Here is a 12,102-nt window from a genome sequence, read left to right as displayed (position 1 = left end):
TATTTTTAAAAATATAACTAGGTTTTAAAGTGCACTAAACTTGCAAAAGTCGCAATCACTGTTCCAGCGCTTTTCGTTACATCGACAAATCTATCATTATTTATCATTTTATAACTGAATTTAATCACAAATATCTCACAGAAAAATTTAGCGTTTTATTTTAAACGACAGTTGACGGTTAGCTAACTGTGAGAGCCTGAGAGGCCCAACAAACATAGGGTTGCCAGGTCTGCGTCACAAAACTATCCCAATGGCCAATCAAAAGTAGCCCAAAACTAGACCCTATCCCGAATAATTAAACTCATAATGTCACTCCTATTCCTCAAATACATATTTTACAGTTAATGTAGAAGTTACACACAATTCAACTTGAAATACATAATGGGCTAACCAAAGGAGCTACCAGTGCCCTTTCTCACAAAACCCATCATCTAGAACAATTTCAGTAAAACTTCCAGTCAAATAACCTTTAACCCTCCGCAAGAGTTTAAAATATGCCCAATTCCGCGGGAAAACCACAGACTTGGCAAACCAGAGTTGAGCGAGAATGCAAATTTTGCCAGAAAAGTTACTGACACTTAATTTTTAAAAACATTATCCCCTGAAAGAGATATTATATATAGGCTATACAAACCCTCGTCATCAGACAAGAGCTAAAGGCAACCATTTTACAAACAGGTTTATCTTCCTTAAAGGGATAGTTCACCCAAAAATTAAAATTGTATTATCATTTGCTCACCCTCAAGTTGTTCCAAACCTGAATGAATTTCTTTCTTCTAAATATATTTTGTGTTCAGCAGAAGAATATGGGTAACCAAAAAGCTGATGGACCACATTGACTTCCATAGTAAATTTTTGTCAATGTGGCTCATCAACTGTTCAAAATATCTTTTGTGTTCAGCACAAGAAATGAATTCATACAGGTTTGGAACAACATGAGGGTGAGTAAATGACAATTTTCATTTTTGGGTTATATTGGGTTACACAGTATCTATCCCTATAATGGGCCAGCAGTTGTTGTTGTAGGTCTGTGATGGCTCATCATGAGGCACTGTGTGACTGTTTTGGTTCTTGCACATCAGACAGACTCAGTAAGTACATTCCCTCCCTATCCCATGACAAGCAATTGCTGGAGACAGAAACGAGCTCTCGTCTCCCCCTCCTCGCTCCGTCCAACAACATCCCCATTCAAGTGTCGCACCTTCAGGCTGTCTCTAGTCTCACCCCCCTTCCATCTCTCAATAATAGCCTTAACACATGAAAAATACATCAAATAAAAAGCCTGCCCGCGGCTTCGTCACATGGAAAATCATCTACATCAAGCAAACAATCTGAGGAAGGAACGGGAATGAAGATGAGAGCAGGAGAAGCTTGATGTCGCCTCAGAAAATCATGAGCTTTAACACTTGCTGTACGAGTTCAAACGTTACAGGTTTGGAGCAAGAAAATACCACTAAATAACAAGAAGCCACATACATGATCACTTGCAGTAAAAGCATGCCGTTGCCAGAAAACAAGCAGTTGTTTGGATGCGAGCAGCCTGCAGTTATGACCCATTTCCCTCAGTTCAGTTGCACGTCTCCAGTCCCAGCGGTTTGAGCAGTGACAGAACCCTGAGGGACTCGCTCCAGCACTGCTGTCACACGCCAGCTCGCAGATCCAGTGTGGCAGCTACTGCACATTCAACCAGCTGCCCAGGAGCTCTCCCCACACACACACACACACACACACACACACACACACACACACACACAAACAAATTAGTTTTCTAGTTTGACAAGGTCAATTATCTTCAAAAGAGCATGTTTTAGAGATCATGGGTTAAAATAAAATGGAGGCTCAACATGTTGCAGGAACCTAAGCTTGCTTAAACAAGAACAGCAGTGGATCTCAACCTTTTTGACTTCAAAACCCCCCAGTGTCCGCAACATTACAATCTCTACCCCATAAAATATTTCAGAGCTTGGCATGACTAGAAAGATGTATATCCATTATAAAAATAAACATCTAAGTGATCAAATCATCTTGAAGACCTCTTAGAAGTGTTGAGGCCCTCTCCCCAGACCCCTGCTGGAGAACCACTGCAATACAGCCTGAAGAAAGGTTGGAGAAAAAAAAAAAGGAACCCTTCACTCCGAACCTAGAGGTTCAGAAATAGCTGATCAGAATCACTAACAAAACCGGCTACAGATACAAAAACCCCAGTCAAAATCACTGATAACACGACATTCATCTGGTTAAACTTCATTTAAAGCAGGTTAGAAAGGAGAAATTCACAGCCAGAGGGAAAAGCATGAAACACAGTAAAAATGCATATAGCAGTGATGACTTAAAATTCACTTTAATTTACAATTTTATAAAAACAAATAAAATTACATCATAACAAATCACAATATGTACATGATACAAATACAGTCTAAAACAAGGCAAGCTTTAAACGTATCCAGATCATCATGGCATTTAGTATGGACAATGGGACAAATATAACTGTCTACTAATTGTTAGTAATACTGGGAAGGTTGGAAGAATCTTCAGTTCTCCAGAAAGCTGAAAATACTTCGTGGAGGTCCTGAAGGTTTGAGGGCGTTCGTGAGACACGGGCGTTTGGCAGCAGGGGCAGGAGAGTCTGTCTGTCCTCTCTTCTTCATCTGTGAAGACATGATTCTCCATTATACAATAAAACATTCATCTTAGTGCTGAGACACCTTGAGTTTAGTGTCTTAAATGATAAACAATCATTCTAAGACTACAGCGCCATCCAGTGGCACAACTACATTCAAGAGTTATGCAAAGAAAACAGTCAGATTTCCTTTTGCTAAAAATAAAATAAAATTCCTGGCTCTGGTTTATTTCCGCAAATGTAAAATGCCCTTGTAAAGCGTAATTAACATGATCAAATGAGTCGTACCTGTTTTCTGAGTCCCTCTGATGCAGGGGGCTGTTTTTCCGGCGACAGGGTTTGGAAGAGGAAACCTCGAGAGTTACGAGGGGCCAGAGGGTTGCTGTCAGAGATGGACGCCAACTTCTGCAACACGGCTCGAGGCTGACTGAGTAATGAGCCTCTCTTGACCTGGAGACAAGAAAAACTCAATCATTGTGCTCTTACAGGCAATCTGACAGCGGCACTGCTATAAGAAATACTATAAAACGGCACTCGAATAGAGAGCAACAGTTTTCAGCGGTGCTGGTTCCGGAAGTGATTTTTCCATTCATTTCTCCGATTTGGATAAAATAAATAAATTTAAAAAAAATTAAAGGGTTATAGGCCTTGAATCAAGGCAACCATCTACAAACTGAGTATTTGAAATTCAGGACGAAAGACAAAAACACAATACTGAACTGAACAGCTTTAGTGACGGAAAGAACTGCATCCCATGAAGCATCACAGCATAATCAAATTAAAAATGATGTAGGAATATAAAACTGCTTATTTAAAAATGTTGATTGTATACATAAATCAACTTAAAATATAGTTTAAGTTCATATATATATAAACAAACGATGGAACAGCCAATCAGAATCCATTCAGCTTTAAAGAACTCAAGCATTTAAAGAGATGGAGGACAAAACTGCAGTGCTTATAATAAACAGTCTTGTGTGGACGCTGATATAGTCATCATTCTTAGTGTGAACTGGCCTTTAAACACGATTATTTTAAAAATAAGTTGAAATAATTCAGGCTAACGGCTTCAACAGAAGCAAATACCATCGTTTTATAACCTCATGTCTTTAACTGTTTATAAGTTATCATTAAAAATCAGATAATTCACTCATTTCCCTATAGAGAAAATGAACAGGTTTTACTTCCAGAAATCCACTGTTGCACTCTATAAACTAAATTTACACAGGAAGTAGAGAACAGGAGTGCTGTGGTTACTGACCACAGTGGGCTGAAACGGCTTTCTGAACTGGTTGGTATTGGGAGCTGCTTTCTCCTGCAGAGGAACAGCTGGAGCGTCTGCAAACAGGTGAACAACATGTCAATACAGTTTAAATATCTTTGACTTATTTGTCCAGCAGAATGTCTAAACAAATAATAAATCAGTGTTACAGTAGGTCAAACACGCCACAGAAAACCTGAAATAAGTGAATGTTGATTCTGAAATGTAAGTTTTGCTTGTTCTCGTTAAGAGAAATGACGGTGCATGTGGGCACCTCTCTTCTGAAGGGTCTTAGCCGTTAGCTTCTTGGCGAGCTTCATAAATTGACTGTCCTCTTCTCCAATCTTTTCTTCATCATCTGCATCCTCTCCCTTTTTGGCCTGAACTTCAGTCTAAAGGACAGAATCCGAGTCAGACCAGATCGACACGATCATGAACACAAAACAGATCTCTTTCTTACACGCACCTGTTCTCTCAACCACTGTTCCCTCTCTAGCCGCTCTTTACGTCTTTGCAATTCCATTTGATCGATTTGTTCATCTTCCTCTTCCTCATCTCCGTCAGGACCCATTCCGTCAAACTCAAAGTTATCATCTGGTCAAAACAGAAAACCTGAATGAAAGCAGCTGACTGGAGTAGACTGATGTGTTTAAGCTTTTTACACACAAGCTGAACTCACCGATGTTTTTCCAGCGGAAACGACGAGCTCGTCCTGGTCCGTCAGAATGCAGATCGCCATCAGCGAGGTAACGCTCCTGATAAAGCCGCAGTTTTCGCTTATCATCATCTAAGATCTGCTTCCTGTAGGGAGAACATAATGAGCCTCATGTTCCTGAAAGACCATGACGTCTGTACAAGGAGAAGTGCAGTTATTACGTCTAAAAACAATCAGGTTTAGGGTTTTTACAACACTTGTTTTTGTAGTTGACTGATGATAAAGCATGATGGAAGTACCCTACTGAGCTTGACTTCCCCATGTGGCACATTGATGTTACAACAATTTCTAGCAGCAGCTAACATGCCCACTTGTGCATTCAACTGTACAGTGCAAGTACTCGGCTGTTCCAGCACCTACTCAAGAGCAACTCAAAGTCAGTGGAGGATCAAGAGGATTTCTTACATGTGAATTTTGTTAACTTGGTCCATCAGTTCCTCATCAGATGGCAACTCTTCCTGTATTTCCTCCTCCTCGTATTCATCACCACCGTCATCATCCTCATCCTCACTGCCCACATCACTGCCAGACAGCTCCGCCTCGGATTCCACAAACTGTGCCATATGGCTGTTGGGACACAAACACCAATATACACATAAAATGTATTTGTTAGCAATAATTCCCTCTAAAATGCTTTCAAATAATGGTTACATTATTCAGAAATCTCTCTGAAATCCAAAATAGACCTACATTTTCTTCTTGCCAGGGCGTCGCCCAAAAACTGCTTCCCGTTCCTCATCCTCTTCATTCTCAGTTCCTTCGTCTTCAGTATCTGATTTATCCTCATTTTCCTCCTTAAAATAAAAACAAATTGTTAACAGCACAAACAGATACAGGCAAACATTCACACGTTTAGCTGCAGTGTGTAATTTCTGTGCCACCATACAAAAATCACAAAACATAAATGACCTAGACACATTTTCTGGACAAACAGGTAGTCCCATGTCACAGGTTGAACTAATGTCGCCACGCTGGGCAAAGAAAACGGAGTATTTTATATTTATGGAGCACCTTTTCACTGAGGCTGTCCACGTCTGACAGGAGCCGGAACTCACAGTCGGCTTCCTCCTCCTCTTCCTCTTGTTCTTCAATTATGTTCTTGTTCCTGACCATATGGGCGCAGTTAGAAGCAATTAGCATTTGGAGGGACAAAATACAAACAAATCTTTGAGGCCGAACTAGAATCCATGTAAAGTGATTATAGTTTGGTACCTGTTTGTTTCAGACGGCTTTTCAAAGGCAGGACTGGAGACCGATCGCAGTGAAGAAGCAGCTAAAGGGGTTATAGAATAGTTTGTTACCTACAAAACTTGAACATGTCTCTGTTCACTCTCAGTATAGACAATAAAGCAAGACTTACACGGGCTTCCAGTGAACTTGCCAGAACAGAGAGCCAGCAGCTGGTCCATGTCTGCCTCGGAGCTGCCGTGACTCTCTCCTCTTTGCTCTTCTGGCTCTAAGGTCTTGTTCTTCTCCCTGGGCTTCTCGACTGGGTCTTCAGGCTGTGTGGTAAAAGCTCCAGAGCACAGTCCCAGCAGCTCGTCCTCTGCTCCAGGCTGGGTCCGCCCTGATCCGAAGGCCCCTGAGCACAGCCCCAGGAGCTCTCCCATGTTAGCGTCCATGGCGTTTTCATCCAGGCTGTCTAGTATAAGCTGCCGTTTGTGGGAACGGCTGGGCACACCGCGAGGGCCGACGTTTAGGAAGCCATCGGCATCCAGTAGCTGGGAGTGTGTGTCCTCCTCCAGTGAGAAGCGACCCTGGGAATCTCCGGCCGGAGGGACGGCAGACTCGCTCGGGGAAGAGGGAGCATAAAGGTCCTGAGAATCCTCCACAGGGAGTGAGAGGGAGGGTTCGGACATCTTACCCGAGCTCTGAAGAAGAAGATTAGTCATTAAGTATCTGTTAAATTATCCTGAAGTTATTCTGATTCAAGATTACAAGACTGCACCTTAATAAGTATTCACATGTGCAAATGAATTCAGAGATCATATAAAGTCACACTTATGTCAAGTAAGAGCTCCTCACCTTCGAGGCAGAGCCGAGGAAGCTGGGCCTGAAGAGGCAGGGAGAGGGAGAGCGGAACACGCTGTTGGACAGGCCTCTTCCTGCAGCTCTGTTGACCGGCTGATATGATGGGATCATCGAGCCCATCAGCTCAAAACTACTGTTATGACTGCTGTCCTTCGCCAAAGAAAGGGCGTCATCCTCCTCTGTGAAGAGAACCGAATCTCAGTCTGATGACACATATTTGATACTGAAGGTGTGACCAGAACAAGTAAAATAATACTATAATAAATACTAATAATAATAAAACAGAGGATGTAAAAGGTATTTATAAAAAAAAAAAAAAAATAGTGCTGGGCATTAACAAATTTCATGATTCAATTCTATTGCAAGACTTTACGCTAGAGTTTACAGTACGTCAAACGGGAGTGTTTAATATCCATACGCACTCACCCATTTTATTGTCTGCTTCATTGGCAGCAGCTTCTGACCTTCTTACACCATCCCTGGACAGAACAACACATTCAGTTAGTATGGACTACAGAGAGCGTGTTGCAGCCGGATTATGAAACGAACACGTACCCTGTGCGGGAACAGGAGTTGCCGGCAAACAGCATCAATGTTCCATCAGTGTCTGCTGGAGATGGAGAGGGACTCTTGAAGCCCGGGGAGGGGCAGGTTTTCACTGAAACTTCATCTTCACCTTCCTCCTTGTCCAATGCCTCCTCTCCATCCTCCTCCTCCTCCTCATCATCACCACCACCACCACCCCCCAACAATTCATCAACACCCTGAAAAGGAATGGAACAAACTTTAATATAGGACTATGAATTGTGAGAAGTCATGACCAGTAATGCCTATTTCTAGTACCTCTTCATCCTCTGACTCAGTCATCTCTGCTTCCTCTTCCTCGTCACAATCCTCATTGTCAAGGCGATGCAGAGCAGCTCTGCGCTCCCTCTCCTCCTTCCTGCGGATGGCCATGGCTTGTTGCAAGCGAGACTTCAACAACACCAGTTTCTCACCTAAAGAGAGTAAAGAAAGAAGACATTACAACAGCTGCTATACCTGCAAATCAACGCATTGTGGCAGGGCTTTTTTTCCCTAATTTCAACATTTTAGGAGCGCATCAAGAACTTTTAGGAAAGCAATGAAAACGCTCACACTGTGGAGCCCTGTGTGGAAAATGTAATGATTGTACCTGGTTTGACTTTTGCAGGCTCATCCTCTCCCTCATTGACAGTGATCGTGATTGATTCAGAGTGTAGTTCTTCCTGTCCTGAGGGGGCGCTGTCTTTCCTCACCACATTCAGCTGCAATGTGCGCTCCCGTTTAGGGCGAGGAGCAGGCAGGATGTGCTTCATGAAAGCGTTCCTGTAATGCTTTCAGAGCTGTATAACACACACACATATATTTTATTTATATTATATATATATATATATATATATATATATATATATATAAAAAAATCATCAATTGAAGGGGTGAAGCAAATTAAAACAATTATATCCAAAATCTCACCTGGGTTTTCTTGAGGCGGCTCCAACTGGACAAAAGCACCATCATCTGCACACAACTTTGCCACAGGAGGAGGATCTAGACCAAGCTCTCTTAGTCTGGCTAGTTTATCCTTTCGAGGTTTGAGCACATGAGGGGAAGTCTGAGCCTGATCAACGGAGACTTGTTGCTTTTCTTGATCCTTGTCTGAATGTTTAGCTCCCTCAGCTTCTTGCTCAATGGGAGTGTCTTTCTCTTGACCCACAGGTTTGGGTTCGTCAGTGCTCATTTCATGTTCTACTTGTGCTTCGTTGGAGGTCTGTGGTTTGCCATCATTAGCAGGATCATCCTGGCGAGTGCTGGTGTCTGTGTGTTCTGGAGGCAGTGATGTAGTGGAGGACTGGTTATCCAGAGATGACTCTGCTGGAGGACTAAAGTCCTGCTGAGGTGTTGTGGGTTGGTCTGGAGGTAGATGTGTAGTAGACTCTAAAATACAAGCCTGGTACTTGGCAGACCTTGAGGACAGGTGAGAAAGATTATATTGGTTATTTCTACTGTAAAATTGTATATGAGATAAATGAGTTCAGAACTGATAAGACTTTAATCTCATACTTGAGCAAAGCCATGGCAGGACCCTCTGGACGAGGTCTTCTCTTGAAGAACTGGTCGATACTTTTGGGCTCTGGCATGTGATACGGCAGATTGAGCATGGACTCTGCAAATGTGTAAGAGAAAGCAATGTCAGAAATTAATTTTATTATTATTATTATGATGATGATGCTGTTGATGCTGTTTGGCCCATCTACACCTCCATTTAAAACTTTGGAGTAAGATTTTTGGAAGAAGTCTCTTCTGCTCATCAAGGCTGCATTTATTTGATCAAAAATACAGTAAAAACAGTGAAATATTATTCCAATATAAATCAGCCGTTTTCTATGTGAATATATATATAATTTTCAGCATCATTACTCCAGTCTTCAGTGTCACATGATCCTTCAGAAATCATTCTAATATGATGATTTGATGCTTAAGAAACATTTATGATTATTATCCATGTTGAAAACATTCTGCTCCATATTTTTGTGGAAACTGTGACACATTTTTTTCAGGATTCTTTGATGAATAGAAAATTCAAAACAACAGCATTTATTTGAAATGAAAATCTTGTTTTACTTTACAAATGTCTTTACTGTCATTTTGGGTCAATTTAATGCATCCTTGATTAAAAGTAATACAAAAATTTAATTATACACACACTTTGCAGACCCCAAACTTTGGACCAGTAGTGTATGTCTGTTAGTTTGACCGCTCGGGCAACATTCGGACTAAAGCATGACTGTAATTGCACTTATTTAACGCTGAGCAGATGTGGCGGCTGACTGACCTCGCACCAGTCTCTGACTCTCACTGTGAAGCTGCTTGATTGCCTCCTTGCTGGCTTTCGCTGCTTTCCTCTCCTGAAAACACAATTTGTTCAGTAAAAACACAAGTTAACACAATCAACGAGAGCGTATGACATTGAGCACTCCCACCTTTCGCTGTGGCTTGTTCTCTTGCTCCTCGTCTCCACTGAACTCGGACAGATGAGGCTATAGATAAATAATAATAAGTAACCATTAGTAATGCATTCAGATTTGCGTAGTCTGTCTCAACATGGAAAACTGAATTTTGCGCTCACTTTGTGTTTGGCCTTCTTTCTCACAGCTGATCGGATGGCATCTAGAGACTCTTCCTCTTCACCTTCCAACTGATGGTCAGAGTCTTCCTCTAACTGGGCGTCAAACAGATCCGAGTCTCCGAGCAGACAGCCGCTGTCATTAAGTGCTTTGGTTGGAAGGGCCTCCTTAAAACAGGGAAAAAAAATAAATGGAAGTGACTAAAACAAATAATTGTTGTGAAACGGTCACTGTTGTTAAATGATCTAAACACCCACCTCGGTTTTCTCTTTCAGTCGTTTTACAAGTGCAACATTGCGTTTCTCTTTTTCTTTGCGTCTTTGTGACTTCTCCCTCGTTTTCTTCGCTTCTTTTGGTTTAATTTGAACTTCCGCTTTCTCAGGCTCACTCTCATCACTATCCATTGAGATACGAGATACTCGTTTCCCTCGCTTCTTTTTGATGCTCTCTGTCTCCTCGGTCTTCGTCTCCTCATCGCTGGACTCGGACAGAACCAGAGCATTCGCCATTCCGGTCTCTTCCTGCTCCCCGTCGCTGTCACTGTCCTGCAGTGCCTTCCGAGAGCGTCCCTTCCGACTGACAGCGATATCTTCATCTGAATCTGGAACACAATGGTTGGATAAAGATGTTATACACAATATATTTCAGGTGTCACTAATCAAAATTCATTTTGCTCATTTATCAAAGCAGTGGGGATGCGTCAAATCCTCAAACAGTCGATTCTCTACTAAGGGCGTTTCACACCTGGCTCGTTTAAAGCGTTTGTTTCAGAACCTGGTGCGTTTTCTACCTTAGTTCGGTTCATTTAGGCATATATGAACAAGGCAATCGCGATCTGATCCGCATCAAAATAATCTGTCCGAAATCCCCTGAATGAGGTTCGCTTGTGGTGAGAAAGCAATCCAACCCAACGGCCCAGCGGATCAGGCTGTATCACAATATATGATGGGTCATTACGTATGTTGCATGAAAAGCAGCAGTGTTTGTTGCTAATGCCTCTCAGAATGAATCGTGGAGTAACCTGGAGCAAAGACGGAACGAAATGCCTGAAATTTGGTTGGATGAACATATTTCAGAACTGTCCACAAACATACAGATGAAGTGACTGATGACCGCTAGGAGCTGAATCCTGGAGCAATGAGAAGAGAGTTTACTCACACTTGACACGTATTAACTAATTTTGGTCCATTTAGAAATGTTGCCTTGTGAAAGTGAGATAATTAATTTATAATAAACACTACAATATTTCATCAAATTAGAATTGTCAATTTTTATTTCATGGTGACTTTAACCGTCTTACCCTGTTGGTCCTCAGTGATGGTGTTCGTGTCAATCACAGCGTCCTCTGGCGGTGAACCCATGCCACTGTCTGAATCACTCTCAGCTGTTCGTCTTTCATTCAGATCTACAGGCTACAAAATATAACATTTGAAAAGCACGTTTATACTATTTTGACAGACTACCAGTGCAAAAATAAAACCAATAACGTTCAATTTGATGAATCGCGCGCTTTTGAAAACACGAGAGAATGTAAATATCGTTGGTGACTACATAAATATCACAAGCAGAAAGCTACCAACACTGTATTTATTGCTCTTTTCGTTTGCTGTAAACACTACAGAGAATATAATAAAAAGAAATTCGACATCGGGCAACAACGAGCATAAAGAGCAGATAAAGTGAGAGAATCCCCCTCTGGCCTCACCTTAGAGAGAACAGGATGAATAGCTAAGCTGGCTAGCTAAACACAAATAACCTGATGAATTCATTCAAAATTTCTATCACCTGTTGGGTGAATTAGTTGTCAACATTTACTTGTTCGCCGAATGTAGTCATTTCGATGTATTTTGGAAGTATTTTGTTGTTATTGCGCTCGGATACGTTACCCGCTCAGAGAGAAGAGAGCTCATCTTCAGGTCGAGTCTTGAGCTTTATTCGGTACAAAACTACATCAATCGCACGAGGCAGTCTCTCCAAAGACGGATAAACATAGAAAGCGAAATCTTTATATTCAAAACTTCATAAAGTCAAAGAGTAAACGTTATTTTTACGATGCCAAAACATACACGGACATCTCCCGCCCGATAGCGGTGAACGAATGGAACTTCAGCCTTCGCGCGCTGGGCTCGAGCGCTTTTCTTTAACTGTCTCCGTCATTCTTTTCGAGCCACGCTATTGGATGAACAGTTGTTGGGCGCTCTTGGGCTGTGCTGATTGGACAGGACTGTCAGCACTGAAACACCAATAACGCGCAGGATTGGTCAATGCTGACTGTAAATGGACAACAACAGAGTTCCAGCAAATAAGGCCAGTTGGCATTTGTGGGGCA

General features: G+C 41.9%; 1 protein-coding gene across 1 annotated transcript; it reads right to left on the bottom strand.

The window, feature by feature from the left end:
* Positions 1-2,325: 2,325 nt before the first annotated feature.
* LOC127500502 (claspin) lies at positions 2,326-11,902 on the bottom strand. Its single transcript, XM_051871672.1, is given in 25 exon segments — positions 2,326-2,648; positions 2,909-3,070; positions 3,882-3,958; positions 4,156-4,273; positions 4,348-4,475; positions 4,561-4,682; positions 5,002-5,163; positions 5,287-5,390; positions 5,608-5,701; positions 5,809-5,869; positions 5,957-6,467; positions 6,622-6,806; positions 7,054-7,106; positions 7,183-7,391; positions 7,471-7,625; positions 7,802-7,967; positions 7,969-7,991; positions 8,122-8,612; positions 8,710-8,812; positions 9,482-9,554; positions 9,630-9,686; positions 9,776-9,940; positions 10,031-10,374; positions 11,074-11,185; positions 11,660-11,902. Coding segments are annotated over 25 exon segments (3,816 nt in total). The 5' UTR covers positions 11,684-11,902; the 3' UTR covers positions 2,326-2,531.
* Positions 11,903-12,102: the final 200 nt, after the last annotated feature.

Source organism: Ctenopharyngodon idella, chromosome 19 (assembly GCF_019924925.1).
Source record: "Ctenopharyngodon idella isolate HZGC_01 chromosome 19, HZGC01, whole genome shotgun sequence".
Lineage (NCBI taxonomy): Eukaryota > Metazoa > Chordata > Actinopteri > Cypriniformes > Xenocyprididae > Ctenopharyngodon > Ctenopharyngodon idella.
Note: the sequence above shows the minus strand (reverse complement) of the source record. Positions and strands in the feature narration are given on the sequence as shown.